Source organism: Balaenoptera musculus, chromosome 11 (genome assembly GCF_009873245.2).
Source record: "Balaenoptera musculus isolate JJ_BM4_2016_0621 chromosome 11, mBalMus1.pri.v3, whole genome shotgun sequence".
Lineage (NCBI taxonomy): Eukaryota > Metazoa > Chordata > Mammalia > Artiodactyla > Balaenopteridae > Balaenoptera > Balaenoptera musculus.
In genome coordinates this window covers 19665530-19678059 of record NC_045795.1, presented here as the reverse complement: position 1 = coordinate 19678059, position 12530 = coordinate 19665530, and the positions used below count along the sequence as shown (strand labels likewise).

The window sequence follows — 12530 nt, the reverse complement described above, 5'->3', positions numbered from 1 at the left end:
CCCAGAGATAAACCCACGCATATATGGTCACCTTATCTTTGATCAAGGAGGCAAGAATATACAATGGAGAAAAGACAGCCTCTTCAATAAGTAGTGCTGGGAAACCTGGACAGCCACATGTAAAAGAATGAAATTAGAACACTCCCTGATACCATACACAAAAGTAAGCTCAAAATGGATTAAAGACCTAAATGTAAGGCCAGAGACCATAGAACTCTTAGAGGAAAACATAGGCAGAACACTCTATGACGTAAATCACAGCAATATCCTTTTTGACCCACCTCCTAGAGAAATGGAAATAAAAACAAAAATAAACAAATGGGACCTAATGAAACTTAAAAGCTTTTGCACAGCAAAGGAAAACATAAACAAGACGAAAAGACAACCCTCAGAATGGGGGGAAATATTTGCAAATGAAGCAACTGACAAAGGATTAATCTCCAAAATTTATAAGCAGCTCATGCAGCTCAATATCAAAAAAACAAACAACCCAATCCAAAACTGGGCCAAAGACCTACATAGACATTTCTCCAAAGAAGATATACAGATTGCCAACAAACACATGAAAGGATGCTCAACATCACTGATCATTAGAGAAATGCAAATCAAAACTACAATGAGGTATCACCTCACACCAGTCAGAATGGCCATCATCAAAAGATCTACAAACAATAAATGCTGGAGAGGGTGTGGAGAAAAGGGAACCCTCTTGCACTGTTGGTGAGAATGTAAATTGATACAGACACTATGGAGAATAGTATGGAGGTTCCTTAAAAAACTAAAAATAGAACTACCATATGACCCAGCAATCCCACTACTGGGCCTATACCCTGAGAAAACCATAATTCAAAAAGAGTCATGTACCACAATGTTCATTGCAGCTCTGTTTACAATAGCCAGGACATGGAAGCAACCTAAGTGTCCATTGACAGATGAATGGATAAAGAAGATGTGGCACATATATACAATGAAATATTACTCAGCAATAAAAAGAAACGAAATTGAGTTATCTGTAGTGAGGTGGATGGACCTAGAGTCTGTCATACAGAGTGAAGTAAGTCAGAAAGAGAAAAACAAATACAGTATGCTAACACATATATATGGAATTTAAAAAAAAAAAAAAAAAGGTTCTGAAGAACCTAAGGGCAGGACAGAAATAAAGATGCAGATGTAGAGAATGGACTTGAGGACACAGGGAGTGGGAAGGGTAAGCTGGGATGAAGTGAGAGAGTTGCATGGACATATGTACACTACCAAATGTAAAACAGATAGCTAGTGGGAAGCAGCCACATAGCACAGGGAGATCAGCTCAGTGCTTTGTGACCACCTAGAGGGGTGGGATATGGAGGATGGGAGGGCGGCTCAAGAGGGAGGAGATATGGGGATATATGTATATGTATAGCTGATTCACTTTGTTATAAAGCAGAAACTAACACACCATTGTAAAGCAATTATACTCCAATAAAGATGTTAAAAAAATACTGAATCATAGTATAATCTGTTTGCAGCTATTTTAAAGGGTAATTAAATTTAATGCATATGATAATATTTATAACTCAAATGGAAGAGATGACACATAACCAACTATGATTATCTTGGGGCGTGCACAGACAGTTGCAGTTGTAAAATGCACCCCATTTCAGAGACATTAAAATGGGGGATGAGTTCATATTTGAGCTGATAAAGTGTTATTATGAAGAAACTTAAGTATACTCCAATATGATACTGTCCTGCCAGAAATCCAGTGAATTCCATTTGGTTGGCCCCTCTTAATGTTAAACATAAGGATTCCAATAGCTAACTCAAGTTTATCTCTCAGAATAGTATTTATTCAATATTTTTTAAAAAAATACTTTCTAAGTTGATACTAGAGAATCTTTAAAGTAGCAACAAAGATAGGAGGAAAGGGGAAATAGTTAACATCTTCTGGTACTTTTGAGTATGAGATAATAAAGATAGCCACACAAGTCTAATCAGTGAAACTGTAAATGGCTGTACTTTTTCAAATTTCTTCTTTTATTCCAGCAAATTAAAACAATTGAAAGATACATGAGACGCCTGGAGTTTCACATCAGTAAGGTAACTGACGTTCCTCTTGTCTTTGCCTGTTTTTCAGTTCTCAGTCACTGATCAATACACCTTTGCCCTAGGCATAGCCCCTAGTCCATGGAGAATTTCTTATCCAGTTGACTCCTAAGCTGATTAGCAATTAAATCCTCCAACAGGCAGTAACGTTGTAGGAAAAAAATAAGAATGGAGAGCCTGATTATCTAGCACATTGTTTACTCTGCTTCAGTTCAACAGATATTTATTAAGTGTTTCCTATGCAGCGTGCACAGTGCCTGGTAGAGGATACAGTCTGGGTGTAGTCTGGTTAGAGATAAGATTAAACCAAAGTGACCTACAAAAATCTTCACACTTGTCTAACTTTACATTCAGGTCCCACGTACAACTTGGTACCCCCATAGCCTTCTTCATGAAGGCCTTTAAAGTACTTAACAACAGCTGTCATGTAGCTCCCTCAATCTTTCTCAAGCTCTTAGTTCCTTCCACTCTTCTTCACATGGCTTGGTTTCCAGATTCCTTTTCATCCTCTTTGCCCCCCTCTACGTATACCAGTTTGTCAGGGTCCTTGACATCTAGCCCTGAACCCTACGAATAGTTGACGGATGGTCCCACCAGCCTAACGTGGAGTGGGACTATCCCCCCCACCCTGTTCTGGACACTGTCAGGCAGTATCAGTACAACCTAGAAACAATGTCCCTTTGAGGGCAGCTGGATCACACCATTGGCAATTCCTGTTCTTATCTGCACCCATCATCCTGTGTTCCAAGTGGAGAGATGGGAGGTTTTAGCAGTTCTCTCTACTAGTGGTCAGAAGCCCCAGGTGTTAGTGCCATCTCTGCCACGTACTCACTGGGCTATAACATCTCTGTGGACCTTGGCTTTCCACTCCATGCAGTGAGGCTGGAGGTGCACATAGTCAATCTAGATGATCCTAGGAATCCTTTCCAGTTTAAAATTCTATGATGATTTCAACACATGTATATGCTACTGCCATTGTGCATTCCCATTCCCACTTTGAAAGATATTTATTACCTTGGCAAATCTGAAATCGCTCCTATTTCTGTTCAACTCAATAAATAAAACAGGGACTTCCCTGGTTGGTCCAGTGGGTAAGACTCCTCACTCCCAGTGCAGGGGGTCCGGGTTTGATCCCTGGTCGGGGAACTAGCTCCTGCATGCAGGCTGCAACTAAGAGTTCGCCTGCCACAACTAAGAGTCTGCATACCACAACTAAGATCCGGTGCAGCCTAAATAAATAAATAAACAAACAAACAATGACATCCATCAGAAGATATTTATGTGGCGGGCAAGCTTTGAAATTACTCTGTTTATTTGGAAAAATACCAAGAAAACAATTAGTATTAGGTAAGAGAGTATTTATCCATCTTGTATCCATCATTGTAAGATATAACAATCCTAGTGGTTATTAAAGGTTGGTAGTCCTCTATCTGCAGCATCTTATGGATGGATCCCTAACAAATCCTAACAAATGATATTTAATTGATTAATCAGTTTATTTTGATGAGAGCCACTGCTGACTTATAGGTAAGACAAATTCTTGCCTACAGATGGGCCCGTTTCTGCTTAGGTGAATACATAGTTATCCTTTATTCTAAAGGTTAACTCCATTTGGCTAGGGTGGATTGATGTTTAAATGAAAACAAGGGTAAACTTTTCTTTAAATGCAAAGTAGTATACTAAGCCATTAGGGCTCTACCAGTGGTCCAGTTAGCAGTTTCCTTATTGAGAGGATTACAGTCTTTGGACTACAGTGGGGGAAGGGCTGAAGGGACAGTCCCCCAGGAGGCCATATGGGTGAAACAGCCTGGCCTGCATCGGAAGAGGTATCAGCTCTTGTGTTTCTAAGTCTCTAGGGGACCTGCCACATCAGAACAATCTGCACTGTTTACTTAAAATTTCAGACTCCTCACCCATCCCTAACCTGCTGAATCAGCATCTCATAGTGGGGCCTGGGCATCATCATTTTAACAAGCTCACCAAGTGAGTCTTAGCTTAGTTTTAATGTATGGAAACCACCCTCTATGCCAGTCACCCAACCAAAGGATCTTATCAGCAGATATGCCACAACCCCTTGGGTCTTATACCTCCCTCTTACTCAGAGACAAACCCACCAACCCCAAAGAGGAAAGATTGTTCCTTCCAGAGTTTTGACGATTCCTCTCAGTGAAGTGGAGTGAACTGTTGAAGAGCAACAAAGAATCCTTTAACCAAGAGAATCATTTTCAGTCTCTTAACTAACATTCATTTGCTAAGCTAAGTATCATTGACATCTGTATAGAGAAAGCAACTATGGAAAATTGTACTATTAACAGGTAATAGTAATGCTTTTTAATGTTCAGCCAAAAGTTTGCCTTCAGAACAAAAGGGGAATGCTAAACCCTGAAATCCATCACATTCACCTCTACCTTCTTCTGGTTCTACAAATGTAGCCTCCTTTTTGAGGGAACAAAGTTTGTACTGAAATGAAAAATTCAAGTAGTCCTAGGTAGATAACTGCCTCCCAGAAAACATAATGTCTGGTGATATCCTTCTTCTTAATCTACCTGATAATTCCTGTAGTTAACTGTGGTTGGTGTGTTGATAATTGAAGATAGGACGAGAGACTATAGAGATAAGTATCATCAGGAATAGCTGCATGTTTTCTCAGCCTAGGCACTGTTGATATTTGGGGATAATTCTTTGTTGTAGGGGGCTGTCCTCTGTGTTATAGGATGTTTAGCAGCATCCGTGGCCTCTGCCAACTAGAGGCTAGTAACACCTCCCAGCTGTGACACTGAAAAATGTCTCCAGATGTTGCCACATGTCCCCTGAATATCAAAATCACCTTGGATTGGTAGAGAATCACTGCCTTAGAAGTATTAAGTGACTGTCAGGCTTATATAAGGAATATGATCAATAGCCATTTGCAATGGGTATATTATTATTTGAAAGCCTAAGTATAGAGGTATTGCAGAGAAGTGTTCATTTCCATTCCTCCCGTTTATTTTTTTAAATTGTGGTATAAATTACATGCCAAAAATGTCACAGTTCTTATGTTCAGTCTGATAAGTTTTAACAGTCATGCTTCACCCTAATTTTAAGAATAACTTACCTTTGTTTTCTCTCTTTTGTTGGGCCACATCTTTACAAAAATCATTTTCGATAAGTAGCCTTGAGTTCTTTCTTTAAAAAAATCTAAATCTGGATGCGTGAATATCACCTTGTGATGCTCTCTTAAAATAAAGTGATAATAGCCCAGTGTAATGCAACGTCTTCACATTGGTTTGAAACTGCATACACTCTTCCAGTGTTCTTTCCTTATATAAAAGACTCCTGTCTTCATTATCTAAACCTTGTCTCACGCAGTCCACCAACGGTAAGTTCATTTTCATTTTGTGTCATTTGAAAAGAGAGCTCAGAGTAAAATCCGGTTTGAAATAGAAAATGGATCATGTGGCTAAAACAAAAATGATGGAGCTGTCTAAAAGGATGGCACTTCTACAAGATTCTCCTTTTGAGGTCAGAAACATAAAGTATCTTAAGCACTTAACGATGGCCAATGTCACTTCCTTCAAGTGTGACAAATATTTATGTCCCTTGTGTTTCTGTTTTGACTCCGGCAGGTAGATGAACTCTACGAAGCTTATTGTATCCAAAGACGCCTCCAAGATGGTGCCAGCAAAATGAAGCAAGCCTTCGCGACGTCCCCTGCCAGCAAAGCTGCCCGGGAGAGCCTGTCAGAGGTCAGCCGGAGCTACAGAGAGTACACAGAGGTATGTGCCAACATGCGCGGCTGCTGAACTCCACCTGGCCCAATCTGAATTGTCGATACCTGCTAAGAACCAGGGGAATGGCACCCTCAACGTCATTCTACTCTTTAGAGAGAGACGTTCTACTATTTGCCTGTCTTGCGTTTCCCTGAGGCCATCGGTGGAGCTGTTGAAAATGGCTCTCGGGTGGTTTTGTTGGTTGTATTTTTGTTTAGAGCCTTCCGTGGACTCCAGAGCATGTGACGTTCTGTTGTGAGTATCACCTGTCAGACACTCACCTCCTAGTGCCTGGTAACAGGTTTGTTCATGGACGTGTAAATCCACAAGATTTTAGACATTGTGAAGCCATTCACTGACCACATCTTATACTTCTTTATGTGTATAGTCTCTGCACAAATAGACTACAAATGCATGTTAAAAATTTCAGCAAATGAATAAGTCGTAAATGCCCTGGTATTGGTCATTGAAATGCACTTCCAAATTCTCTAGCGTACAATCTAGTCTAGCTTTATCCCTGCAAATTGAACAGACCTTGTGGTTAAGATGGCTGCCCTGCATATTGGGTTCACCCACCTCCTGCCTACGATTATTTTATTGTAAGAAATTTCCCTTCTATCTTAAAGGAGGCAAGATAAAGAACCATGAGCAGAAGCATGCTTTCCTGCTTTCTGACTGTCTCTGGGGCCCAAACACATGACACAGGGAGGTCTTCACTCCTCCGGGGGTCACCCGAAACCAGTGCCTTTGATGAAATGACTGAATTATTAAAGCAGCACTTCTCACTCTCCCATGTGTCTTTGTTCAGAGATCCAATTTCATGAATGAAGTCATCGGCCTGATGAGGGTCTGCTGGACAATTCCCAGAGCTGAGCATCCGGTCTCAGCCCTGGGACGGGAGGGATGTCTCGGATGACTTGCCGCAGCATTGCTTCTTGTGTAACCCTCCAGCCCCGCCTCTTGTCTGAACCAAATTTGTCTTTTTTCATGGTCTAAAACAGGGCTTCTTCTTTCTCTCCATTTGGGAGAATGCTTTTTGAATGCATAAAATGAAACCCATAGGAATTCAAAGGAAACAAATTATATTGAAATATAGTTATTTCAATATTGTCAGTACAGTGATCAAAATATTTTTAAAATCAAATGTGTGATACAGTACAAGACTGCTGCTTTATTAACTCGTCAAACTACAAGATTTAGCAGTGGCTCCAATAACGATTGCAATTTGAAAGTAATGAAAAATAGAAATGATTTCTCAAGGTACTTGCAACAATTGATGTGACATGAACATAGACGTGACTTTTATCAGGTTTAAGTCACAGGTACTAGTCATACGGCTGCGGCGTGTTTTCTACGTTCATGATGTATGGACATATTAGATATCAGTTAGAGGTTAGTGGAAATAGTGATGTGACTTTCTTTTTTCCCCATCCAAGTTGATGGAGCACAGGTTAAGAATCTCTGGCTTCGAAGCGGCCCTAGTTCATGAGACCACATTTCCACACATCTGTGAAATCGAAAGAGCAGTTGCCAATGACAGAGGCCGTTCAGAGTACACACGTAGGAGGACTGAGTGGCAGCCTGTGCCTGTCCCAGAACTTTTGTGGGTTGTTTCAGAAATACCCCCTGGTGGTCAAGTGCCGAGACATGGCATCATATTTCCTCACAAATTCAAAGATGTAGAGTGTGATTTCGGCAAGAGGAGAAAGAAGTCCAGGACTTCTGTAGCTTCCTACCTCACTTGACATCAAGTGGATTCGTATCTTCACATAACCACAAGAACCAGGATTTTATCACAAAGAGGGTTTAGGAATAGATGGTTCTGGGTGCCTTTGCAAGGGCAGCAATGTTCATCAATGGCTGCCTGGGTGAGACGGAAGGCAATTCTGACCATGGATGTCCTCAGCTGTTAAACTAGCTACCCCCAAGTTTTTCAAAGACACTGGTCGCAGTCCTGACATGCATGATAACATCGTTGATATATTTCTAGAAATAGTAATGCATTCCTTCCCAGAGACACCCAGTGCTCTGAGGAAGAAAATTGGTTTACAAAACTGAGACTTTGTTTTCAAAACTTTCCAGCTGCACAGAACTCAACCTCAGGAGTTTTCCCCAGCTTTGCTAAACCACAGGCATAGGTGGTGTGGCTCCTCTGCCTTTACTGTTCCTCAACATTAGAGTGAAGAGAGGACGCTTGTCAAACCCGAGAATCATTTTGAGGGCCTCAGGGCATGGCAGCAGGAACTCTGCCTCATTCACTTTGAGTACAGCTGAGCTCCTGAGCTCTTTTTGCCCCAAATCCTTATTAAGAAAAATTTCAGCCCTTCAGAAAAGTCAAGCCTAGTATGTTGAACATCATATACCTTTATTTAGACTTACCAATTGGTAAAGTTTTGCCATATTTGCTTTTCTTCTCTTACATATGCTCGATTTTTTTTCCTTTTTTACTCAGTCACTTGATAGTAAATGGTAGATAACATGCCATTTCACCCCATAAATATTTTAGCACAGATCCTTTAATGATAACCTATGTAACATGTGTATCCCTTATAACCACACACCATTATCACATCTAATAAAATTACCAGTCCTCCTATAGAATTATCTAATATCCTGTGCATTGTCAAATTTCCCTTATTTGGCCCAGTGATGTCTTTTATAACTGTTTCAGTTTATTTACTTTCAAATCAGGATGGAATCAGAGTTAACACATTGCATTTGGTTGTTATGTCACTTTAATCTCTTTTATCTAGAATTTTTTTTCCCATAATTCTACTGCCTTTTTATAGAATCCAGGCCAGTTCTTTTAGAATCTCCCACATTCTGGATTTATCTGACTGTTTATGATATAACTTAACTTGGTCTTCTATGCTCTGAATTTCCGGTACACTAGAAGGCTTGCTTAGGCTTAGGTTAAACATTTTGTGACGATTTGCTACATAACGTGTAACTCATTGCAAACAGGTAAATGCCTCCCATTTGAGCAGTGGTTGTCCACTGCTGTGAGAACATCCTGTGCTTTGAAAGAAATGTAGCCCTAACGCTGGTCTCCTGTGCTCTTCTTAGAACATGTGCACCATTGAAGCAGAGCTGGAGAAGCAGCTGGGGGAGTTCTCTATCAAGATGAAAGGTATTCTTCCTCCTTTTTATAGAGAGTGGGGTGCCATCTCCGCCTAGCTCCTTGAAGTGTGACATCACACACTGTTTTTATTTTCCTTGCAAAGATATTGGGCCCCTATCTCTCAACCCTCCCTACTTATGTTAATTTATAGATGCTCCAGAACCTTCTCGTCCTGAGACTTGCCTACATAATTAAATATTTACTGTGACAGGATCTCAAACATACACAAACATGGAAGAATATTATAAGGAACTCCCATAGACCCATCACCTCCATTTAATAATTAGCAAGATTTTGCCACCTTTGTTTCATCTGTTTTCTTGTCTTTGTTTTTCCTTTGATGAAATAAAACCCAGATGTGGGAGTCTCTCCCTGTAGACTGCGATGTGCCTCTCTTAAAGAATAGGGACATCTTATGATAGGGACACCACAATGCCAAGTATTATCACTTCTAATATAATGAATATGCCTTTGTTATGAATCCATTCCATTAGCAAGTGACCTGGTGGTCTCAAAAGTGAGTTAAACAATTGTTCAAATCAGGATTCAGACGAGGTCCACGCATTATCATTGGTCATTAGATATCTCTTTTAAGTTTCCTTTCATCTAAAACAGGCCCCTCCTTGTTTTTTTTTCCTACCATTGACTTGTCATGTTGAAGCTGTTGTCACTGTTGTCACTTTCAGCATGTTGTCACTGTTGTACAGAATGTCCCACTTTCTAGACTTGTCTGTCGGCTTCTTAGTGGTGTCATTTAGTTTGTTCCTTTATGCTCTACTTAAACGACCTACCAACTTCTTTATTTTTAAATGTTTTTTAGTGTTAAACCCATACAGGACTGTGCATTTTCCTCTTTTACCCATTGCCTTTCTGGTGTTGACTCCAGGAAGTCCTACTCTGGATGCACTGTTGATTTGTACTGCAAGTCCTACTCTGGATGCACTGTTGATTTGTACTGCAAGCATCCTACTCTGGATGCACTGTTGATTTGTACTGCAAGCAAAACAAAAAGAAGCTCTGGTTGTAGAAAACGGAGCATCCTTCAGGTGTTGTCAGATTTACAACTCGGTGGCCAACAGGGCTTCAGATGAGCAGCCGTCACAGCGAGTCCGTCTTCCTTCTGAGTTTGGGCCACTCACCCACTCACCGCAGGGAGAAGGGCTAGTTTGTGTGCCTTTCCTTTTCTGAGGTTTCTTAGCAGCTGGACCCCTGGGTTGCTAATGGGGATTTAATCACCCTCTTGTCTACTTTTTGCCATTAAGGGAGTAGAAAAGGGGCGCTTTTTTTTTAAGTGCTCGACAGGAGAGCTTAATTTTCCTATGAGTCACCTAACTCAGGAGGCAAAGTTTTCTGTCAAGTGTGATGCCCGTAGAGCTGCTCTGGTTGAGTGTACCTGCAATCAACATGACCTTGACCCTCAGCTGCCCACACGGCTGCGTTCTTCTCTCCAGCAGATCCCGTAGTGAATCAGTCTGTTATTCAGTATGAAGTCTCAATACTTACTTTACTACTGAGGCGGGGCATCTGTGCTTTTTCAGTTTTTTAGGTCCATTCTCTTCACTGTGGGTCCTCACCCGAGTCCGTGGTTCTAAAACCACTGAGGCCCTGCCCCCATCTCAGCAAGTCAGGGCGGGGCCCTGGCACCAAGGAGCTCCACAGCTCTCTTCCCAGCATTCTCTCATTCTAAGGCAAGGGTTACAATGGGAAGCTGTCCTCTTCCCCGTTTCCCTCCCCCAAGATAGGTGGGTGGCACCCTTCGGGTACATTTTTCATCCTCAGGATGATTCTGTCAGCAGCCTGCTTCTGGAAAACCACTGCCCTGAGTCAGTGTTTAGCAGAAAACACTTCTCTCTCCTTCCCCTGACTCTCGGGCACCATCCATGCAGGCTAGCACAGTCTAGGGTCTTACAGCTGAGAGAAATTCCCGTCACACCATCTTCTCACTGTTAATACAAGCGGTACCATATTTCCCCTATTTCTGACGCTCACTATTATCAAACTCACCAATTTGGGGTGGGTTGGTGATTTCCCCATTTTGTCGATGGGGAGCAGGGTTAAGTGACTTGTCCCAGAAGTCACACAGTACGTTGGAGTCAAACTTGAAACTGAATTCCAGAGCTCGTGGCTCCTAGTGCATTCCCATCCCCCAGCCCCATATGAGGAGGGAAATTCTAACAAAGATGAGCAGATACTATAAACTATTGCTCAAAAAATGTTCTCTTCTATGGGATGGTAGTCTTCCACCCAGCACACAGGCACCCAGGAGTGGGTGGGAGGAAAGGGACACCCACCCACCAGACCTGGACCTCAGGCCTGAGGGTCAGTGAGGATGCTCTGGGGGCCCTGCCATCCACCGGGGGGCCTGGCCGCCCAGCTAAAGGACAGCTCTGGGTTACGATGGGTCATCATGACGGACGGGCTCAACTTTCTGCAGCTCCCGCTCTTCCATCTGTACCCTCAACGTTGTTCTCTCTTTCCTGCCCGACGGGCTTCCCTGGCTTCTGTCTGGGTTCCGGGTTTCTCCCGGGGGGGGGGGTCACTCAAACCTGCAAGTGGTCCTCCTTTTTCATTATTGATTTATCTCACTTCCACTTTCCTAATCTAACATGAAAACTTGAACTATTTCTATGAAGCCTTTCAAGGGTAACGCCCCCGTGGAAATCTTCCTCTCTCTTGATAAAAGGAAGCCCCTCACGCTGCCAAGAAATCTTGCATCTTTGCAGTTAGCTACTTTCTTATCTGTTATTCATTCTGGTTTCAAAAACAAAAAAAAAATTACCGCCCCCAACATACATAGTGACATAAACTGAGGATCTTTCATAATATTCTCAGACATGGTAAGCCAACTTCCTCCTGCCACACCCTTCCCCAACACACAGACAGCAATCATTCTGTGGGGTTTTGGAGGGGCGGGGTAAGTGATGGTGGTAAAGACAACTGAACAAGTGCTCACTGAGCCCCTGCTGTTGGCCAGGCTCTTGGCTGCATCCTAGTGAATGGTCTCTGGCCTTGACTTCCACACGGTCTACCGGAGACAATGGTTGCATGAGCCAGTCTAATCGAATTCCATGGAATAAATGATCTACTGGATCAATAATGTGGCCAATTGCTTCGATGCCTGGGGGGCAGGGGGCAGGGGCGGGAGGGGGGCGCAAAGGGTGCCACCCACCTATCTTGGGGGAGGGAAATGGGAAAGAGGAAGGCTTCCCGCTGTAACCTTTGCATTAGAATGAGAGGACCCTGGGAAGAGAGTTGTGGAACTCCTTGATGCCAGATTTTGAAGAGGGTCCAATGCCAGGCTAAAGAGGGAGCACTAGACCCATCCACCGATTTGCAGATGGAAAGATGTGGTCTGTTACAGAAAAACTACTTCTTCTCCAAGTATTACCTACTTCATATTAAGTTCCAGGCAGTGTGTATATCCAAAAGTCTGTGTTGGCACCTGCAGCTTTTAGGGCAGGTCCGGCCTTGGGAGAGGGGACATCTACCAGGGAGCTAGTAAATCTGCATTATTTATGCCTGGTCAGTAAATCAGTCAGTCCTGTAATGGGAGCGCCTATCTATTCAGCCGTCTG

The 12530-nt window shown here is 42.4% G+C and overlaps 1 protein-coding gene across 3 annotated transcripts in view; it reads left to right on the top strand.

Annotated features, from left to right (window-relative positions):
- The window catches only part of RIPOR2 (RHO family interacting cell polarization regulator 2), a 110885-nt gene that overhangs the window by 63002 nt on the left and 35353 nt on the right, over positions 1-12530 (top strand). For all 3 annotated transcript variants that reach the window (XM_036869854.1, XM_036869856.1, XM_036869855.1), the window contains exons 6-8: positions 2026-2079; positions 5691-5840; positions 8901-8964. In XM_036869854.1, coding sequence (XP_036725749.1) covers positions 2026-2079; positions 5691-5840; positions 8901-8964 — 268 coding nt within the window. The remainder of the gene's footprint in view (positions 1-2025; positions 2080-5690; positions 5841-8900; positions 8965-12530) is intronic.